Here is a 21,829-nt window from a genome sequence, read left to right on the forward strand (position 1 = left end):
ACTGAGAAATAGGATACCGGACTACACAGGCTTTGGGTCAGATCCAGTAGGGCTTGTCTTAGGTTCTTCTGATCTCAGCTCATTTGCCAGTCCTGGCTCACTTACAAGTTTCTCCTTCACATCTTTGTCCTATTAAGAACCCTGAGGGGTGGGTTAGATTGACTGGTGGTAACTGGTCCAAGGTCAACCAGCAAACTTCATGGATGAGTAGGGTCTCTATCTGAGTCCTGGGACTCACCTGCACAATGCATTTAAAGCAGTATCATGCCACTTTAAATAGCCATGACTTTTCCCAAAGAATCCTGGGAATTGTAGTGTTTTATGGGTGCTGCAATTTGTTAGGGAACCCCAATCCCATCATGCAGCTACAGTTCCCAGAATTCCCTGAGAAGAGGGATTGATTCTTAAACCAGAACCTAATTGGTTACAGTCTTATGAATGAAATATACATATATTATATAGACAAAACTATACTTCCCCCCCAAAAAACAAACAAAACAGCATCATAGCCCAGTGGCCAGTAGACCTTTCACCATATGCAGTGACAGTGACAAACTGGATATATAAATTACAACACAACAACATGTGCGAATGCAATTTCAACATGTGCAATGTACAACTGCAGATATAGAATACACAACAACAGCTGTTGGTCTGCATTCTTTCTGTGCAATTGTGCATTGTACTGCCACTGAAGAAGGTCAAGTAGTCGAAACATTTGGCTATACACAGTGACCTTGGAAAATATCCATTTCATGCATTGGGCATGTTATTTCATTTTAACTGATGAGGCAACAGGGAGGCTAGAACAGTGCAAACACACCAGCAGGACTGCCAGCACCACCAGTATGTTTGCACTGCAGCACCTTCCGTACCACCTTGCCCTCTCCCTCCCAGTTAGCAACCATGACCCACCTGCTAGGAGGCTCTGCGCCCACCCAATTACTGGCAAACCTCAGCTTCATTTGTCTATTATATCTGAGTCTGGTGTTGCTGTGCAAGTCCGGGATGCGGAGATGGCCTGGGTAAGGGCCAATCAGAAGAAGCTACCTGATTGTATCTACTTTTACAAACCTGCCTGGGTGCTGAACACCTCAGGTTGAACACCTCCTCTCGGTCCCATCAACATCAAAAGCATGGCATGAGAATCTTTTTTGTGGCTTGGTAGAAAAGTGGGATATATATACATTAAGCAGACAGAATGACAGATAAATAAATAAGCAAGCTGAATCCTAACAAGATGGAAATTCTGCAAGTGGGTGGTTGTTGGGCCTGAGAATTTAGATCAGGCATCCCCAAACTGCGGCCCTCCAGCTGTTTTGGCCTACAATTCCCATGATCCCTAGCTAACAGGACCAGTGGTCAGGGATGATGGGAATTGTAGTCCAAAACATCTGGAGGGCCAAAGTTTGGGGATGCCTTATTTAGATGTTTGCTTACTCTGGACAGGGTCACCCTCCCCCTCAAAGGAGCAGCTGCATAGCCTGCGAGTGCTCCTGGAGTCATCTCTGTCCCTGAAGACCCAGATGACAGTAGTGACTAGGGGCCGCCATTTGCCAGCCTTAGCTGGTATGCTAAATATGAATAATTCCTGGACTGGGATAGCCTTGCTTCTGTGATTCAGGCACCGGTAACCTCAAGGCTGGACTACTGCAATGTACTCCATGTGGGACTGCTTTTAAGGGTGGTCCAGGGGCTCCACCAGTCAAGCTAGAGCACTGAGTCCTACTGCCCTCATGTTACCCCACTCCCAAAAGCAGGTGCACTGGTTGCCAATATACTACCAAACCAGAATTAAGGTTTTGGTTTTCACCTTTAAAGCCCCAAGTAGCTTGGGACCACTTAGCCAGGAGGAGCATCTTTCTTCATGTCAACTTGCCCAACCATAAAATTGTTGGGTGAGGCCCTCCCAATCATGCTGTAATATGCAGTGAAGGTCCAATTAGTGCTGACTAAAGGGAGGCACCTTTCCTTTGGAACAACTGAACTGAACCAAGTACCCACATTAATGAATTTTCAGCACTGAACTGGAAATACTTCTATTCTTGTATCATTTGCTAGCAGTTAACAACAGTTGATTTCTTGTAACTATCTGCCAGTAGTGCAAACATGGGAAACCAGCAGCCCTCTAGGTGTCAACCCTCATTGTCCCTCACAACTGACAATGCTTATTGATGATGATGGGAGTTGTAGTCTAACAATGTCCAGAGTGCTACGGGTTCTCCATCCCTGACTGCAGTTTTATTCTGGATCTTCCCTTTCACTGTAGTTTGTTTTTCTAAACCATCTTGTTATGGATGAAAGATAGCAAAAAAGTTGCAATAAAATAAAGTAAAATAAAATAAAAGCAACATGGACAGGAAAGACATTTCAACTGCACAAGAAGCCAATGGGTAGTTCCCCATGATATAAATCTCTGAGAGTCACCAGTATTATTTTCAGAGATTTTGTTTATTCTAGGGCAGGGGGAAGACAAGTTCCTGAGTTCCTGACCACTCCCTTCCCTATGTTGATGAAGCAGGGGCCGTAATTCAGCAGTGGAGCATGTGCTTAGCGTGTAGCATGTGCATTAGGCCCATAGGCCAAATGTGGCCCTCCAAGCCTCTCTATCTGGCCCTCAGGACTTTCCCAGGCTACACCCATGCTTCAGGCCACATGCTTCGCTGGCCCTACTTTGCACCCTTCTTGAGTGTTTTTGCCTGGGTGTGGAATGTTTCCTCAGTGTCTGATAATGCAGAGGTGGGAAAACTTTTTTTGACTTGGGGAAGATCCTTATCAGGAGTACAACATATCATTGACAGGTTGGTCAAAATCCCTCGCATGGATTTGCAGCTCTCTCCACAATCCCCCTTTAATCCCCTGCTTAGAGGTTTAAAAGGGGAGAGCAGGGAGGCTGGCAAAATGTTAAAGCCCTTTGCAAAAGTGCACTTTGAAGCAGCCCACCTTTCTCCAGCGGCTGAAGCAGGAGTGCTGAGGCTGCTTTATAGAACGTTGCAACAGCTCTATTTGAAGCAACTCACACTTCACCTTTAAGCAGGCAACTGGGTGGCAGTAGGAGCATCAGTAGGGTGGGTGTGGGAGAATCCTCTCCCCCACCTTACCCTGGTGCCGCCACCCACCCACTTGTCCACTTAAAGGAACCATGTGAGCTGCTTCAAACAGTGCTTCTGCAATGAATTTAATCCCTGACACCAGTTGATATTGACAAGCTGGAATGTGTGTAGAGGGTTACCAAGACAATCAAGGGTCTGGAAACCAAGCCTTATGAGGAACGGTGGAAGGAGCTGGGTATGGTTAGCCTGGAAAAGAGGAGCCTGAGAAGAGATAGGATAGCCATCTTCCAATATCTCAAAGGCTGTCATATGGAAGATAGAGCAAGCTTGTTTTTCCCTGCTCTGGAGGGTAGGACTCAAACCAATGGTTTCAAATTACAAGAAAGGCACAAGGCTGCAGCGGAACTTTGACGGGTCCAGCCCCTCCTTGAACATTTGGGGGAGTTCACCTTCTCACATGGTGCCTCTGTCTGTGTGTAGAAACTAGCCTCCTGTCTGAAGGTAACATTCACATTTGGTCTGCTTTTGCTTCTGCCCCCACCTACGACTAGCATGTGCCAAGAAGGAAATGCGGCTCTCAGCTGAAAAAAGAAAAACCTGGCCTTCATTGTTCTAGGGCTTATATGCTTCTTCCACAAGATGCTACAAGGGAGCCTGTGGAAGGGGGCGGGTGTGGATTCTTTCTGGACCAGAGCAAATAAGAAGTGAGTGGCAACCAGGGGACACAAAGAAGAAGTAAAATGGGCATGACATTTCCAAAATAATAAGAAAAAGAAACCCTTACGCTGCTATGGAAATGTTAGCTGCTGACAGGGGACTAACATCAGCTACTTCCTTGGCCTTCTGCAGAGCAAGTTTCTGATTGGTGGCCTCCTCCATCTCCTCTTCGTCCTGTTTTGGAAGACAATGGCACAGGCAGGAATGCATTATTCTTGACAGGACATGTTTCTGAGTGGGTGTGTCTAGGACTATCCCATCTCCCTCCCCAATCTATACATGGAATTAAGTGGCATAACTCACAATCCTGTTGCAGAAATCAATGTAAATATATGCACCCATAAATTCACCACCTGTCTTTTGAGATGACTACAGATGCAATGAAACCAAAGGTAATGGAAAAGAGGAATCTAACTAAAAACAATGATGATAAAATACTTCTGAGGAAGGACTATAGTTCAATGGTAGATCATCTCCTATACATGCAAAAGGCTGCAGAATCCCCAGCATCTCCAGTAGGGCTGGGAGTGGGGGCAGGGAGGGAGGGACTCCCACCTAAGAGTCTGCTCTCCGTCAGGGAAGAGAATACAGAACTAATTGGATCAATTGTCTGACTCAGTGTAAGGCAGCTCCCTGTGTCCTTTTGGAGAAGGGCCATGGCTCTCTGCTGTTTTGAATGCAAAAGATCCCCGGTTCAATTCCTAGCATCTCCAGGTAGGTTTGGGGAGCCCTTTTGCCTGAAACACAGGTGAGCTGCTGCCAGTCTGTGTTGGTAATCTTGCGCTAGATGAACCAGTGGTCTGACTCAGTGCAATGCAGCTTCCTGTGTCCTTTTGGGGATGGGTTGTAACACAGTGGTAGTGCATTTGCTTTGCATGTAAAAAGTCCTAGGTTCAATTCTTGGCATCTTCTGGTAGGGCTGGGAAAGACTCCTACTTGAAATCCTGGAGAGCCACTGCCAGTCAGTGCAAACAGTATTGACCTTGACCTGTGGATTCAAGTTACAAGAAAGAAGATTCTGACTAAGCATCAGGAAGAACTTTTTGACAGTAAGAGCTGTTCAACAGAAGAACAATTCCCCTCTGGAGGTTGGAGAATCTCCTTCCCTGGAGGTTTTTAAGCCGTGTTTGGGTGGCCATCTGTCAAAGGGGCTTTAGCTGAGACTCCTGCATTGCACGGGGTTTGGACTAGATGACCCTTGGGGTGCCTTCCAACTCTATGATTCTATGACTCAGGATGAGGCAGCTTTCTTCAGTGATGTGCTGATATATTTGGCGTTGTCAATCTCATCAACACTAAGTTCAGCTCTTCCCTTTTCAGAGAGGAAAACATCACTCAGAGCAGAGCAGTGGAAGGGCTGCTTTGCCATTAGCCTTTCAAATACTGCTGTTCCCTTTCACGAATGGGCTAGTGGGCACATAACGAGCTGATCCCTTGCTGTGGTTGATGAAGAAGTAATTCAAGCCAGACTAAGTGAAAGATAGACCATTAAATTATTGCACACAGTCAATTATTTCACAACTTTCAGTACATACCATATTCTTCTGTGCATGAAAAGATTTTTTTGCCAACTTTTTTTGTCCAAAATTGGGGGTTGTTTTATACATGGATGGTGAATGCTCAGGGGTAAAACCAAAACCAAAAACCCCAACAAGCAGTACTTACCTTCCCACAGCTGCCTTGAAGAAGCTGTCAAAAGTGTTGCAGCTACTGTACCTCCTGGGCGCCTGGCTTGGGCTATCTCTCAAAAAAACTCAACAACTTTGGGCGCGCACGCGCACACACACACACACACACGTGCCGGTTGGGGTTGCTGTGCCTGTGCCAGAGCTTTGAATATTTAAAAAAATATCAAAGTTGTTCTGTTTGATGTTTAAAATATTGATTTCTTAATTTGGGGTTCAAAGAAATAGGGGTCGTCTTATACACAGAGTTATCTTATACATGGAAAAATACGGTATATCAGTGACTTGCTTGGCAATGGGTTGGTTGCTGTTGTTTAGTTGTTTACTCGTGTCCAACTCTTCGTGACCCCATGGATCAGAATACGCCAGGCACTCCTGTCTTCCACTGCCTCCCGCAGTTTGGTCAGACTCATGTTGGTGGCTTCGAGAACAACTTCGAGAACTCATGTTGGTGGCTTCGAGGTTCTCATGTGTTCTCGAAGTTCAGTGGGCTGGTACAGATATTCAAAATAGACCCTTGATGTCCCAGGAGAAGGGCTAATAGTTCACTGGCAAAGCATCCACTGCATTCAGCAGGTCCTGTTTTCAATCCATGACAACTCCAGGTAGGGCTGAGAATATCCCTTGTCTGAAACCCTGGATAGTTGCTGCCAGTCAGTGTCTACAGTACTGAGCTGGATGGACTCATTATTGCTCTCATTAAAAGGTAAAGGGGCCCCTGACCATCAGATCCAGTTGTGTCCGACTCTGGGGTTGCGGCGCTCATCTTGCTCTATAGGCCAAGGGAGCCGGCGTTTGTCCGCAGACAGCTTCTGGGTCATGTGGCCAGCATGACAAAGCTGCTTCTGGCGAACCAGAGCAGCGCACGGAAACCCTGTTTACCTTCCCGCCGGAGCGGTCCCTATTTATCTACTTGCACTTTGATGTGCTTTCGAACTGCTAGGTGGGCAGGAGCTGGGACCGAGCAACGGGAGCTCACCCCGTTGCAGGGATTCGAACCGCCGACCTTCTGATCAGCAAGCCCTAGGCTCTGCGGTTTAACCCTCAGCGCCACCTGGGTCCCTATTGCTCTCATTACTGGACTCCAACTCCCATCAGCCCCAGCCAGCTTGGCCAAGGAGGATGGGAGCTATAGTTTGGCAACACCTGGAGGGTAGGGATGGGGGATTTGTATTTAATGCACTTTTGCCCAATAAGCAAACTGAAATGTAGCCGTCTTTCAAGAGGCACACTTCTCTGAATGTTATGATGCAGTTCTCCACATACTCAGAATTTTTATAAAAGATACATGAAAGTGTGCACGAAAAAGTATATATTAATAAAAATAATAATATGCATTGTATTCCATTCGGGGAAATTGCGTGCAATGTTGTGCATATTAAGGGAAACATGCATTAAGATGCTGGTGAATTTTCATGAGGACTTCTCTCTCTCTCTCTCTCTCTCTCTCTCTCTCTTAATGCAAACTGATGAGGATATGGGGCAAACCATCCTTAAGGCTGCAAAAGTTGGGAAACTGACTGAAAATGAAATCGACAGATCTGTTCATTCCTACTGGAAGACCAGATGCTTGTCACTGCATGAATGGAATACATGAATGGAAGATGATGGAGGGGGGCTGTTAACAAAGAGTTTTGCAGAGGCCAGGTTACTTTGCCCTTTTGGCTTTAAAAGAAGATTGGGCAAATTCATGGAGAAGAGGGCTGTCTATGGCTATTAGCCATGATGGCTATGCTCTGCCTCCACTGTCAGAAGCAGTGGTGCTTCTGAATACCAAGTGCTGGAACCTGTGAGAGGGGAGAATGCTGCTGTGCTCAGGTTCTACTTGCAGGTTTCCCGTAAGCATCTGGTTGACCACTGCAAGAAATGGATGCTGGACTAGGTGGGCCATTGGCCTGATCCAGGAGGCTCTTCTAACGTTCTTAATTTGCATGTGTTGCATGTAATCATATTTACTCAGCTATAAAACCCCTTGCATTCTCCTAAGTACACCACATAATTGAAGCTCTTTGATGCCTCTTCCCTCCCCACCACTTTTCTCTTTCGAAAAGCCCTAGTGATTTCCAGATCCATGGTCTGATTTAAACTGAGAGCATTTCAAAGGAAGCTGTGCAATTTATCAGTGCTTTTGATGCCATCAATATTTAATTGCCCTCCACCATAACACTAACAAAAGGCAAGCCATTGGATTCAGAACAATTCAAAGGGGAAATCTGAAAAGGAAGTGGTCTGAACTCCTTTTTTCAATGCCTTAAGGAGTCTCTCTTCGCCCAGAGCCAAAGTGTTTCTACAAATCTTTTGGGGCTCCTTGAATAGACAATAACAAATCCCCAAGAGGAAAAAAAACTCATCAGTTTTTATAAAAAGCAGGAAAAGGAGCTTAATTTCAGACAGGAGTAAATTGTTCTATACAAGAAGGTTTGCTAAGAGGGGCAGAAGGACACAGCAGAGGCTCATAGTTCAAGATTCTGCCTGTGGGTGGCCATTGGCCTCTCTGCATAACAGTATAGGTAGCTGTCATTTCGAGTCAGGCCAGTGGGTTAATCTTGCTCAGTGTTGTCTACACTGACTGGCAGCGGCCAGAATTTTAGTCAGGGGACATAACCAGCCCTACCTGAAGATGCTTGGGGTTCATCCTAGGATGCTCAGCTGCTGACCCAATTCTCATTTTTATGAACAAAGAGCAAATTCAAGGAACAAGCTGTCATATACAGAGTCAGGCTATCAGACAATCTAGCTCAGTTTTGTCTACTATGCTAACTGGTAACAGCTTTCCAAGGTTTTGGACAGTGGAGTCTTCTCCCACTACCTGGAGAAGATGGTGGTGATATTTGTTTGTTTGTTTGTTTGCACACACCCCCTCCCATCTGGCTGAGTAGCCACAACAGAATACAGTGGAACCTCGGTTTATGAACACCTCGGTTTATGAATTTTCGGTTTACGAACGCCGCGGACCCATCTGGAACGGATTAATTCACTTTCCATTACTTTCAATGGGAAAGTTTGCTTCAGTTTATGAACGCTTCAGTTTATGAACAGACTTCTGGAACCAATTACACCCATGCTTCGGGTTAAGTACGCTTCAGGTTGAGTACTCCACGGACCCGTCTGGAATGGATTAATCCACTTTCCATTACTTTCAATGGGAAAGTTCGCTTCAGTTTATGAACACTTCAGTTTAAGTACTCCGCGGACCGTCTGGAACAGATTAATCCACTTTCCATTACTTTCAATGGGAAAGTTCGCTTCAGTTTATGAACGCTTCAGTTTATGAACAGACTTCCAGAACCAATTGTGTTCATAAACCAAGGTACCACTGTATGAACAACACGATAAAACATCAAACATTATACTGGGCATCAGTGACGTAGCATGTGGGGGTGGCACAGAGACAGGTGCAAAAATTCAGCACTCAGTGCTGCATTGCTATAGCTGCATGCTTTTGTAACTGGTCTCCACTGAAAAGGGCTTCTCCATGCAAACCAAGAAGTGACTTCTTGTGAGGAAACTAATAAAATGTGAGTTGAATGAGGTAATTATTAGGTGAATTTGCAGCTGACTGACTGAACCCAAAGAGTACTCATTAATGGTTCTTCATCATCCTGGAAAAAAGTGACAAGTGGGGTGCCGCAGGGTTCTGTCCTGGGCCTGTTTTTGTTCAACATCTTTAAAAATGCCTCAGATGAAGGAATTGAGAGGATGCTAATCAGATTTGCAGATGACACCAAACTGGGAGGGATAACTAATGCCACAGAAGACAGAATCGGAATTCAAAATGACCTTAACAGATTGGAGAACTGGGTGCAAGCTAACAAGATGAATTTCAATAGGGACAAATGTAAGGTTCTGCACTTAGGCAGGAATAACCAGCTGCACAAATATAGAATGGGGGACACCTGGCTTAATAGCAGTACATGCTTCTTTCTATAATGGGAAAGCTCTACACTTGATTCCTCTCCATTAAACTGACTCTTTTTAAAATGATAATAATATAATATCTGAAGCCCAGGCCAGCTTTCTCGAGAACCTTTCAACATCAGATCACTGTGTCGTGCTGACCCACTTAGCAAAGAAATACACCAGCCGTCTGCAGGGGAAACTATTTGTGGCCTTTATGGACTTTAAATCTGCTTTCGAATCTATTCCCAGATCAAAACTATGGACCAAATAACAGCCATTGCTGCAGGATAAATGGCTCTTCTTCCTTATTAAATAAAGTAGCACCTTTAAGACCAACTAAGTTTTTATTTTGGTATGAGCTTTTGTGTGCATGCACACTTCGTCAGATACACACGAAAAGCTCATACCAAAATAAAAACTTAGTTGGTCTTTAAGGTGCTACTGAAGGAATTTTTTTATTTTGTTTCGACTCAGACCAACATGGCTACTTACCTGTAACTTCCTTATTAAAGTTCCTTACACTGATGGCAAATTGCAGGTTAGATGTGGATTGCAGGGCCAAGTTTCTGACTGTATTGAGATGGCTAGGGGAACGAGACAGGGCTTTATTTTGGCCCCCACATTGTTTAGCTTTTCCCTAAATGGTTTAGAGGATAGTCTAATGGACCCAGATGGTCATCACTGGAAAGACCCCTCTTTTGCTATATGCAGACAATGAGGCCATCCTCTCTCGTTCCAGACCTGGTCTGAACTACCAACTAAGGAAGTTCTCAGATTACTGTTCTGTTAACAGGTTATCCATCAACTATGAGAAATCCAAAATTTTGCACTTTGAGAAAAAATATTCCCCTTGTAAATGGGTATTAGATGGCCCTCTTCTGGAGCAGACTAAAGGCTTCCAGTACCTAGGGCTGTTGTTTCACCACACAAAGTCCTGGAATTGCCACTGGCAGACTATCTGTCAGAAGGCGGAGATGAGCAATCTTAAAAAACTTAAGAAACAGAAACCTACATGCTCTGGATAAAACACAGTGACCGCCTTGGAAATCTTTCCCTGTATTTCTGTTTAATTTTGCTTCGGGCTGAAATAAAGTGTGTGTGTGTGTGAGAACATGAGAATATGGTCTAGGTGTCTTGGTGGGCCACAAGCTTAACATGAGTCAACAATGTCATGCAGCAGCAGCAAAAAATTAAAAATTAAAGCTAACACTATTCTAGGCTGCATCAACAGAAGTATGGTGTCCAGATCAAGGGAAGTAATAGTACCACTTTGTTCAACCTTGGTCAGACAACACTGTGTGGAATACTGTGTCCAGCTTTGGGCAGCACAATTTAGGAAGGAGGTTGACAAGGTGGAATGTGTGCAGAGGAGGGCAACCAAGATGATCAAGGTATCTGGAAACTAAACCTAATGAGGAATGCTTGAAGGAGCTGTGTATGTTTAGCCTGGAAAAGAGGAGACTGAGAGGAGATATGATAGCCATCTTCAAATATATTAAGGGCTGTCCCATGGAAGAGGGAACAAATTTTCACTTACTCTTGCTTTTCAGATTACAAGCAATGTGCACACAGGTGTTGCCCCCCCCATACCCCCCTGCCCTGGCACTCCTTTCATATGCAGAGTAAGAGCCTCCTCTTTGTGGAAATCTCTGGGGTATGCTGAAATCCATGAAGAGTTGATTTGACTTGAGAGAGACTGCGCCACTTTCAAGCTGCCTCGTGCATGTGCAGATCAGGGCCATGACCCCTCTTTGGCATGTATGCCTCTGTCCCCCCCAAATTCACTGCACCCATTGTCAATACTCTTGCCCCCTTTCCCCAAATACTTGGCTGCAAGTATATTGTCAGCAGCTCTGCAAATTCAGTTGAGAAAAGTGCAACCCAAACTTTTCAGTGGGCTGGAAACCCTTTACTCATACACCTGACAACTTTTGAGGCTTCTTAGTTTAGAGGAAAGGTGAGCAAGACATTATAGAGGTGTAAATAGTGATGCATGGCATGGAGAAAGCAGATAGAGAAAAGTTATTTGCCCTTTCTTGCTTGAATGTTGAAAGATTTAGCATAGTCCCTTTCACACTGCAGTACTGTTGAATTATGGAACTGTGGCTTTTTAGCCAGTATACCAGCAAGTTGCACTAAATTTCATTCATATGAGTAGGTCTTCATACTGTCCAGGACTGGTATGAGGGGCAAACTATGATGGTGGCTTCACCTGGCAGTATATTGCAGGTGAAACTGATGCCTCTCCTGAGTCCTTCTGCTACCAGCACCATTTTCAACATCGGGCTGTTGGTAGCAGAGGGACTCAGGAGCAGTGCCAGTTTTACCTGCAATATACTGCCAGGTGAAGCGATCATCGCTCTGCCCCTCATACCGCAGAGGGAGAAGCAAGATGTAGTGCCAGGCCAATACAGCTTGTTCCTTCCTCGGCTTCTTTAAACTGTTCCCACCCCCCAGCTGAGGAAGCCTCAATGCCTCGCACATGAGCTAGAGATGCATGGGGCTCGCTCAGCTGGTGATACATTGTGATGTTGAAAACCTGACATTGCCCAGCCCTACATATGAATGGGCATGGTGTGACACAACAAATAATTCCACTGGACAACACCACTATTCCTCCACCCCTTCCACACATGACTTACCCATTAAAAACAGGAGGAAATAATGATATACCAGTATGCCACCCCAAATTTTGTCACTTTGCTCCTGCAATTTTCTGGGTTAACTGGAAATGAGCCCTAAACATGCACTAGATTCCTCTAGTTTTCTGGAAGAGTCCATCAAGCTCAAATCACTTAAGTAAAATGGAATGAATTGTCATGGGAATGCTACTAGCTGTGATGGCAATGCTTTGCCCCCACTGTTGGAGCCAGCAATGCTTCTGAATTCCAGTTCCAGCAATGCTTCTGAATTCCACAGGGGTGGGGAAAATGCTCCTGTGCTTGAATCCTGCTTGTGAGTTTCCCACATGTATCTGGTTGGCTGCCAGGATTGCCAGCTTGGCCCCACAACCGGGGGTGCCTGGGGCCGTGGGTGACATGTGGCATGCATGGCCCTGGCACCGAAATTTGTGGGTGCCTGGCCACTTCATGGGGAATTTTTTGGGTGCTCAGGCACACATGGCCCCAGGGAGTTGGCCGCATGTTGGCCACTGTAAGAGATGGATGCTGGGCTAGATGGGCCATTGGACTTGATCAAGCAGGCTCTTATTCTGTTAATGAAAGCAAAAGGACATACTTCTTCACACAGGACATAGACTAATGATTAAATTTTCTCCCATGAGATGCAGTGATGGTCACCAACTGGGATGGCTTTAGATGATTACAGTAGATGAATTCATGGAGGATAAAGCTATATCAATAATGTGTATGTTCCCCCCCCCCCCCGTGGTTGGAGGTAGTATGCCTCTGAAAACACATTTGTGGGAATCTCAAGCACTGTTGACCTCAGATTCCCCCTTTCAGGATTCTCATAGGCATTTGATTAGCCACTGTGAGGGGGGGGGGATCTGAACTAGATGGGCCTTTGGTCTGATTTAGCAGGCTGTTCTTATATTTAAACCAGTAGAGGGTGTACAGCAAGGATGTGGGACTTGTGACCAGCATGGCCAGTGGTCAGGGATGATGGGAATTCAGCAATGCTTGGAAGACCACAACTCCCCCATCTGTACAAGAAACTGAGAGAAGCTCTGCGGAGCCCAAAGCTGAAGCGTATTTGAGGTAATAGGCAGCAATTATTATTTTTTTAAAAAAAGACAAACTACCAGCTTCTTCCACCAAAGGATCCATGGTGCCAACAGCTGCGGAGAGCCTTAGTGCATTCTTACACTCACCTTGGTCAACTCCTGTGCATTGGCAAGGTTGTCCACAGCAATGGCCAAGAAGACGTTCAGGAGCGTGTCTGGTTAGGCTGCTAAGGATCCTTTTAAAGAAAACCCTGATCTCCCCACAAATCAGGATGAATGCTCAGTAAGCAGGTGACCTGTGAAGTGACCTATGTGTGTGACATAATTCTGATAATGTGTGATCACTGCAAAACTTTTTTTAAAGTGACAATTATTAAATGATTTTGGAGCCAGATCTGGTTATAAGATCAGCCTGAATAAATCAAAACAGTTGCGCTATATAACATAAAGAAAATAGGAAAACGTGATTTAAAGCATGTCCAATCATGGTGGGACACTTCAATCTGTTGTTTCAGGGCTTGGATAACAGTGCGAAACCTGGTTAATTATAATCAAAATAAATGATAAAAGTATATTTAAATGACTCTTGATAGATTGTCATACGTAAAGGTCCCCTGGGTGTGAAGAATATCAATTGTAAATATGAAGATGATACATTGCATGCTCTTCCTTTGCTTTTAAGTATACAGTGGTACCTCGGGTTACAAACGCTTCAGGTTACAGACTCCACTAATCCGGAAGTAGTACCTCGGGTTAAGAACTTTAAACCTCAGGATGAGAACAGAAATTGCGCGCCGGCAGCAGCAGGCCCCATTAGCTAAAGTGGTACCTCAGGTTAAGAATTTAGCTGCCAAGTATCCCATTTTTCACGGGAAACCCCCAGATTTTAATCCATTTCCTGCTGTTCTCCTGAATGGAGAAAAATCCCGGAGATCCCCTGGATTTCCTACCTGCCAGGGAGCCTCCATTTTGGGTGCCGCTCTTCCCATGTGTGGCACCGGAAATCGGGCAAAGCGGCACCAGACGTCGCTTCTACATATGCCCGGCAGCCACCTTGGTGGTGGCGGCCACCACTAAGATGGCTGCCAGGCATGTGTAGAAGCGACTTCCAGTGCCGCTCTGCCCGATTTCCAGTGCCCACACATGGGAAGAGCGGCCCTGGAAGTTGCTTCTATATGCAACCTCTGGTGCCACGCCGCTGCTGATCCAACATTTTCCAGCGGGAGACTTGGCAGGTATGGATTAAGAACAGTTTCAGGTTAAGAATGGACCTCCGGAACGAATTAAGTTCTTAACCCAAGGTACCAGTGTAATTGGTTGTATTCAAGAAATGTTTAACTCATAGTGGACACACTGACATTAATGAACCTAAGTTACATATGTTTATTAATTTCAGTGGTCCTACTGTGGCACTGGATACCATCTAATGTTATCAGTAGACCATGGAACAACAAGTGTCATAAAACTAGTGCTGGGTTTGTATTTGCTAGTACGATAGCCAGAAATGTAACCAAAACATCATATAATTCAGGGCTGGGGAATCTAGGGGTCAGATAGAGAGGCATTTAGGGCTGCATTTAGGGCCTGAGGTTTCTTCCCCCTAAAATATACCATGATCAAATCCCTCAACTATTCCTAAATTCTGCACTGTGTATAGTCCTCTAAACACTTTGTAGACAGTATTTGAGCTGTGCATGAAATTTATCAAGTCAGAAAATTGCCACCATTGCGCACTTGCATATTTTCACCTTAAGCTACCTGCTCTGACTGTACTGCACGGATGTTTCCCCTTGCTTGATGCGGCCTAATTATTTCAAGTCGAGTCTGTTTTGAACAGATAGGCTGAAGTCCCCTCTCTCAGCCAGCTAACTTTTACATATCTTTTTAGATGCTTCTATTAACTTTTCATTTGGCAGCTAATAAGGCTGGGAAGTGATGAGAAAGACAGCAGTGTGTCTTGAACATTAGCAACTGTATTGAGGCAGGTAGCTGGAATTTAGGGCAAAAAGCAATTCAGCACAAAGGCGACTTCTACAAAAAGGTTGCAAAGAGTTGGTCACAGTTTGATTTTTCTTTTAAAAAAGCGGGAGTGGGGGGCAAACAAGCACATTTAGGGCAACAAATGGTCCATCATGGGGAGTCTGTATATAGAGAGCCTTTGTCCCTGGATGCTGTTGGCCTACAATTCCCACCCTCTCTGTTGGCTGGGAATGGAGTCTGACAGCATCTGGAAAATGAAGGTTGTAGAGAAGCTGGTTTAAATAAAGCTAAATGCAAAGAGTGGATCTTTCTGCAGATCCACTTGTGGTCTGAGCACCGCACTGGCAGCATCCTCTATAATGTTTCTAGTTCTGATTGTTAGAATTCATCTGCTCAGGAAAATAAATGACAAGCCTGGAGGAATGTGGGGGGGGGAGTGGGGGCTCTACTGACTGCTACTGCCACTCAACTATGGAACTCACCTATCTTGCTTTTACCAGGTATATAAGGGCAGGGTTGCCAGAGGCAATGGCTTTGTTAGGTGCCTCTATGTGGTTCAAAGCACAACATTCAGTATGCACTTGGAATCACACACAGTCACTCCGGACAGTGAAAGATTGCAACAGCATGTTCTTGCCATTTTAAAGAAAGGGGTGGCTTCTGTATGGTCTGGCTCACATGTAACACTAAGCCAGGTAAGGAATCTCGGGCCCAGGGAGCAAATGAGGCCCTTCACACCTCTCTATCTATCCCCTTGGGAATCTCCACAAGCCACACATCACATCCATCCTTGGTCCTGCTTTGTACCCTCCCTGAGATTATCCACCACCCCAGTGGGAATGTGCCCTTGAGCTCTGATAAAGCCTCTTGCTTATCTAGATGGATGCCCACTACTGACATATGCCAAAAGTTTCCCAGAAGGGAGTGTGGCTAAAAAAAAGATTTCTCACCTCTCTGCTAAATCATGGTTTGTTTAGTCCAAGTGTGGTTTGTTGGAGTATCCCAGGGGTCCCCAGACTTACCGTGCGGCGGGCCGGAGGGTAGGGGAGTGCGCGCGCAGCGGGCCGGAGGGCGGGGGAGTGCGCGCCCGTGCGCATGCGCACACGCACACGGTCAGAAAAAATCGCCGAAAATCGCTTGTGCGCATGCGTATGGGCCTCCCCCGACCCGGAAGTGCATCGGAAATGACCTCTTCTGGGTCGGGAGAGGCCCATACGCATGCGCACAAAGGATTTTCGGCTATTTTTTGCCGATTTTTAAGATCGTCGCCGCGCTGTGCGCCGTAAGAGCGGGCGGCGGCAGCGGGCGGCGGGGGTCGTCGCGGGCCGGATTGGGAGGCCGATTGGGCCGCATCCGGCCCGGGGGGCGTAGTTTGGGGACCCCTGGAGTATCCAATCCCAGCCCAGTAGACTAACCAAGGTTTGCTTTTTGTCAACAAACCATAATGTGAAACGTGGCTTGTTGTTGCTTTACAAACTATTGCTATGGTTTGGCATTATGTCTAAACCAAACGGCCTTGCTCAACTATGGACTTTTGGCTACTGCCTCACCCAAGATACCCCCAAACCATAGAGCAGGGGTCAGCAAACTTTTTTAGCAGGGGTTCAGTCCACTGTCCCTCAGACCTTGTGGGGGGCTGGACTATATTTTGGAGGGGTGTGTGAATGAATTCCTATGCCCCACAAATAACCCAGAGGTGCATTTTAAATAAAAGCACACATTCTACTCATGTAAAAACACGCTGATTCCTGAACCGTCTGCAGGCCGGATTTAGAAGGCTATTGGGCCGGATCCAGCCCCTGGGCCTTAGTTTGCCTACCCATGCCATAGAGGTACCAATCTGGAGAAAATATATCTAGGCTTATTTGCTCATCTGTGAGATGAACAAACCAGCATTTAAGAAAAAATGACTTGGTGTTATGTGTGCAAGCAGGTTGTAAAAAATAATATATGTATATTCCTTTTTTCAGGTGGGAGGAAGAATAACAACAGGAAACCTGCACTGCATAAATGGGACTACCAAAGTTTAGGATTTCACCAGCTAGATGCTCCCCCAGCCCCCAAACAAATACACCTCACATAAACTACTACATTTCATAATAAATCAATATATCTACTAATGGGTTTCCACCATCTGCCCATTAGCATGTGGCTGCTAAGGTTGAATATGCATTTTCTAGCAATGGAGCAGCACAAAATGCCATTAGCAAATCAGATTTTGGCAGGGCAAGGATACAGTTACCGAACAGTGTCAAGACAATGAAGTAGATGGATGAGAACATTCCTGAGTGGACGCCCCCTTGAGATTCTATCCCCTGGTACATCACAGCATTCCAGTCTTCTCCAGTCAGAATCTGTAAAGTTAATTAGAGTAAAAAATAAGAAAGTGTGAGGGGTGGGGAGGGGAGATAATATACACCTTTTTCTAGATAGCTTGGCTTGTTTAGAGCAGTTATGGGGAACCTCAGCCCTCTGGCTCCCTCTGTCAGGCCTTTGGGCCTGTCCCCAGGCCACACCTTTCACTGGTCTTACTCCACTCTCTCCTTAAGTGCTCGGTTGTAACTATAGCCACATCCACACCAGACGTTTAAACCACATGACTTCCTGCAGAGAACACTGGCAGCTGCAGCATGCAAAGGGTGCTAGGAACTGTTGCTCTGTGAGGGGCAAGCTACAGTTTCCAACATTCTTTGCTGGAAGCTGTGACTGCCAAAGTGGTATAAATATGTTTTAAATGCATGGTGTGGATGTGACCAATGCCTCTAGTTTGCCTGGATGGGGAGGTGTGTGCACATAGGTCTGTGTGTCCATCTATTTCTGACTTTCGCATTGCTATAATGTGGCCTTCGGCCATTTCCATTACTCCATCCACTGCCTCTGACCTTGCCCACCCCTAGCATGTGGCCCCAAAAGGCTGCCCATGAGCAAATGCTGTCCTTGGGGTGAAAATGATCTAGAGTAAATGACTAGGGCCATTTCCTACCCCTGTGGTGGTGCCTTCATTAAGAAGGCTCCCCCAGTGGAATTCCGGTTTCTGTGAATGGCGAAAAGGAGTGCCAGTCTGATCGGCTGACAGACTCGAGCCCTGCTGAGATACAGGGGGAAGCACTGAGGTGAGGCGCACCCCCTGAAAAGCTTGCAATTGAGCCTGCGGACATGGCAGTATCGCAACTCCACGGGAGTGAAGCCTTAAACTCCTACCTGCAGGAGAGATCTTCCGAAAACTACATTTAAGCTGACGGAAACGTAAAGAAGATTAATTATTGCATCTAATTAGGCTGAATTTGGCACTAGATGGAGGAGTAAAAAGGAAGTCCATCCCCGTCTTCTGGGTAATTATCACTGCATGGAAACAACTTGCAAGTGAGAATGGTATCAATTTTGTGTGACTCTGTTAGATATATGTCTACCGATGGGAAAGATGGATTAAAAGCAACTGAAACCCATTCTTTGCTACCTTTTATTGGATTTATAATGGAGAATTGTGGAGAGGACCTTGCATGACTAAAGCCATAGGTGAATTCGAGCCCAGCAGAGAAAGCTTGAAACAAGCTTAATGAAGTACTACTCTGCGGGGTGAGTGTAAGAAAGCATCTATGGGCTTTGCAAGGCACATTTTGGTTGGAGTGGTTTAAAGAAGACTGAGCTTGCTTCTAAAGTTTGTTTGTTTGTTGTTTGTTTGAATATAAATTGGAACTATAAAGCTTGGAACTGGCTATAGAGGCTGAATATTGACAAGGAAGGCAGTGCCAGGAATTGGACAACATCTGAGAATCCCTACACCGCCTTTCTAGAGCTGGAAGCCTGGTAAATCTTTCTCCGGTTGTGGGAAGGAAAGAAGAGTGTTTGGACTCTGCCAGAAAAGAGGAATTATAATTATCTTCAACTGTCTGTAACTCTTTATCTTACTTCAAGACATTTTTAGGGATCTGGATCAGTGAGAATCTTTTACTCTCCTCTGGATTATTAAGTTGTGACTTTGTGTGGACAAATTGCTTTTGTTTTCTTTTTAAAGTAGATATCTGTTTAATTTGAATGTTAATTTTAAATCCGGATTTCGTTTCAAATTGTATACGTGTAACGGGCAATCGGGCTGGAGGGAGTGAGAAAGTACAAAAGACTGTGTTCCTTGGGAAAGTGTTACTTGGTGGCCATGACAAAACTGATAAGGTACGGCTGGAAAATTGGTTGTTTTGAGAACAAAGGAAAGAAAGAGAAACTTGGCAAGGGTAGAGTGAATTGAGCAGAAGGAGTATTGGATATTTTCACTCGGTTCGGACCATTTTTGATTGTTTTAATAATAACTTCTTGAACATGGCATTAAAAAGCAACCAACCCCAAGTTCGGACAGAAGGACTTCTGCACAGGCCACAGGGGATAAGCCTTACAGTGAATGGGTGGAATTCTTCTATGAACTGAGAAATGAATTGATTAAGGAGATAAAGGAAAATTTGGATAAGACAGCAGATAAACTTATAGCCCGAATGGACAAAAATACTGAAATTGTGACAGAACTATTAAGATAGAACCAGTGACACAGAAAACAGAAGCGGTGGAGGTCTTGATGCAAGGGTTGGAGGAAATTTTCAGAAAAATGAAAGCTGAAGCTATGATTGAAATGAAGAAATACCAGGAGACACTCAGGGCAGATATGGATGGCATGGGTGGTAGGCAGGAAATATTTGGGAATACCTTGGTGGCCCAAATGAGGCAAAAATTACAGCCCCTGAGACTAAGAGGAGACTGTGAGGAGGGTGAGCAGGATTTTAAATCTGACTTAACTGAAATCTGGTGAAATTTAAATATGCCAAAGTTAGGAAAAAGAATGGGAAACACATTGTATATATGCAAAATAATGTAAATAAATTGATACATTGGCAGGCTCAGACTACACACTTGCAATCAGCAATGAAGTATGTGTAAGGCAATGCAGAAGAATTTTGTTAAAATTAGAAGAATAAGAATTGATGAAGTATGTGTATGGAAATGCAGAAGAATTTTGTTAATATAACGAACCAGAAGAGGGAATGAAGGGAAGTCATGAGGTCTAAAGAACCTAAAAGATAAGGTTTTGACATGTTGTTGTGAATGGGGATGGGGTTTTTTTTTGTAGTTAATTGTGGAAATTAATTGTGAAAAAAACCAATAAAAATTAGAAGAAGAAGAAGAAGAAGAAGAAGAAGAAGAAGAAGAAGAAGAAGAAGAAGAAGAAGAAGAAGAAGAAGAAGAAGAAGAAGAAGAAGAAGAAGAAGATATCAGCTAGTTCTGATGTCATCTTTTGGGAGCTGGTGAATATATTTTTTATTCTGTAAAGACTTTGAAGAGATGGGGTCGATAAAGACGTTCTTCTTCTGCTTTTTATTCTTTTGTAGTTGTTGTTGTTGCTGCTGCTGTTGTGTTGTGTCTATACAACTGTGTGTTTCCATGTTGCCTGTAGAGAAAGGAATGACCTAATCCTGTTTCCAACACCAGCATGTAATTTCTTCTACCTGTAGCTGGAAGCAGTCCAAGTCCAAGGAGTCAACCACCTCGTTTCCCTAAATATGTAGCTCAGCGCATAGTAAGAATCAGTCCATATTATTAATCTTGATTAAATTGTTGGGGGGTTTTTTTTTTAATTGCCAGGCCTTATTTTGAACAATCACTGGACTGTTTCATTTTATTGCATATTTGTTAACAGAATGTGTCTTTCATTAGCTGAGGTCTTGCAACAGCAAATGAATTATGTGAAGCATTTTGATGTTGTCAGAAGACTTGAGCCTGGTTTAGTCTGGAAAGGCAGCACACAAATAAGCAATGGTGATGGTGACACACTGCTTTGTAAGGTTATGCATACATGTAAGACGTGTTGTGAGTAACTGAAAAGGGGCTAATATGGATTTATTTGGACTATCGTATCTTCTTTCCATTCCATCAGCATCAGAAGTACAGTTGGTGGCCCACCTAGTCCAGAATCCTGTTCTCACTGTGGCCAGCTAGATGTACATTAAGGGAAGCCTGCAAGCAGGACCCGAGTGCAACAGCAAGTCTCCCCACTCACAATTCCCAGCAACTGGTATTCAGAGGCCAGAGAGGGTAAGTCTGGGATTGGGGAGGAACCACCTCTCCCTTGGTGGCATCGATTTCTGTATGACTTTGACAGGAAGTCCTCCTCCCATGTGCAAAGGCTGCCCAACCCTTGAGCTTCCAGAGAATAGAATATCTCTCATTTCCTCTTACCTCTCTGAGTAAGGGTTTGCTTTTTTTCATTTGCTTCCTGCCTGATTAGCATTCCTGTCCCCAATTATAATGCTTTACAGAAACCAGAATGTCAAATGCAATGGGTCCTGCATTCCACTCTTTTCATTACTTCCTCTGAACTCAGATCCGTCTCTCAGGCTATTGTCCTTGTTAATTTAGGGAGCTGATTGTGAAGACAGAAAAGCAGGTCACATCATCAGCTAACTAAGACTGCGCCACAGCAGACAAGGGCCACAGAGATGGATTCTGGTGACATGAGAGGAAAGCCAAGGGCCATCGTTCTGTGTGCTGACAGAAATCACCACACTCTTGCCTAGTTACAGATGATATCAGCTGGAGGTTAGGGATGGGGAAAGAAAATTCAGGTCTCATATATTTGAGGGAAATGACATACCAAAAATGTGTTATATTAGGGGAAATTACTTGTGAAAAGGCAGTTTTGTGGGGAAATGCATACTGAAATGGCAACGACTTTTCTGGAGGATTTTGTTTTTTTTAATAGTAAACTGGTGTGGAAATATGGCAAACTGAGCTTAAGAATGGAAAAACAAGAAACTGAAATTGAACAA

At 44.7% G+C, this 21,829-nt stretch overlaps 1 protein-coding gene across 1 annotated transcript in view; it reads right to left on the minus strand.

The window, feature by feature from the left end:
- The window catches only part of CACNA1B (calcium voltage-gated channel subunit alpha1 B), a 317,851-nt gene that overhangs the window by 96,314 nt on the left and 199,708 nt on the right, over positions 1–21,829 (minus strand). The window contains exons 17-19 of the mRNA XM_060270557.1: positions 17,257–17,374; positions 13,188–13,255; positions 3,838–3,944 (exon numbers count right to left, since the gene is read on the minus strand). Coding sequence (XP_060126540.1) covers positions 3,838–3,944; positions 13,188–13,255; positions 17,257–17,374 — 293 coding nt within the window. The remainder of the gene's footprint in view (positions 1–3,837; positions 3,945–13,187; positions 13,256–17,256; positions 17,375–21,829) is intronic.

This window comes from Zootoca vivipara, chromosome Z (assembly GCF_963506605.1).
Source record: "Zootoca vivipara chromosome Z, rZooViv1.1, whole genome shotgun sequence".
Taxonomy (NCBI): domain Eukaryota; kingdom Metazoa; phylum Chordata; class Lepidosauria; order Squamata; family Lacertidae; genus Zootoca; species Zootoca vivipara.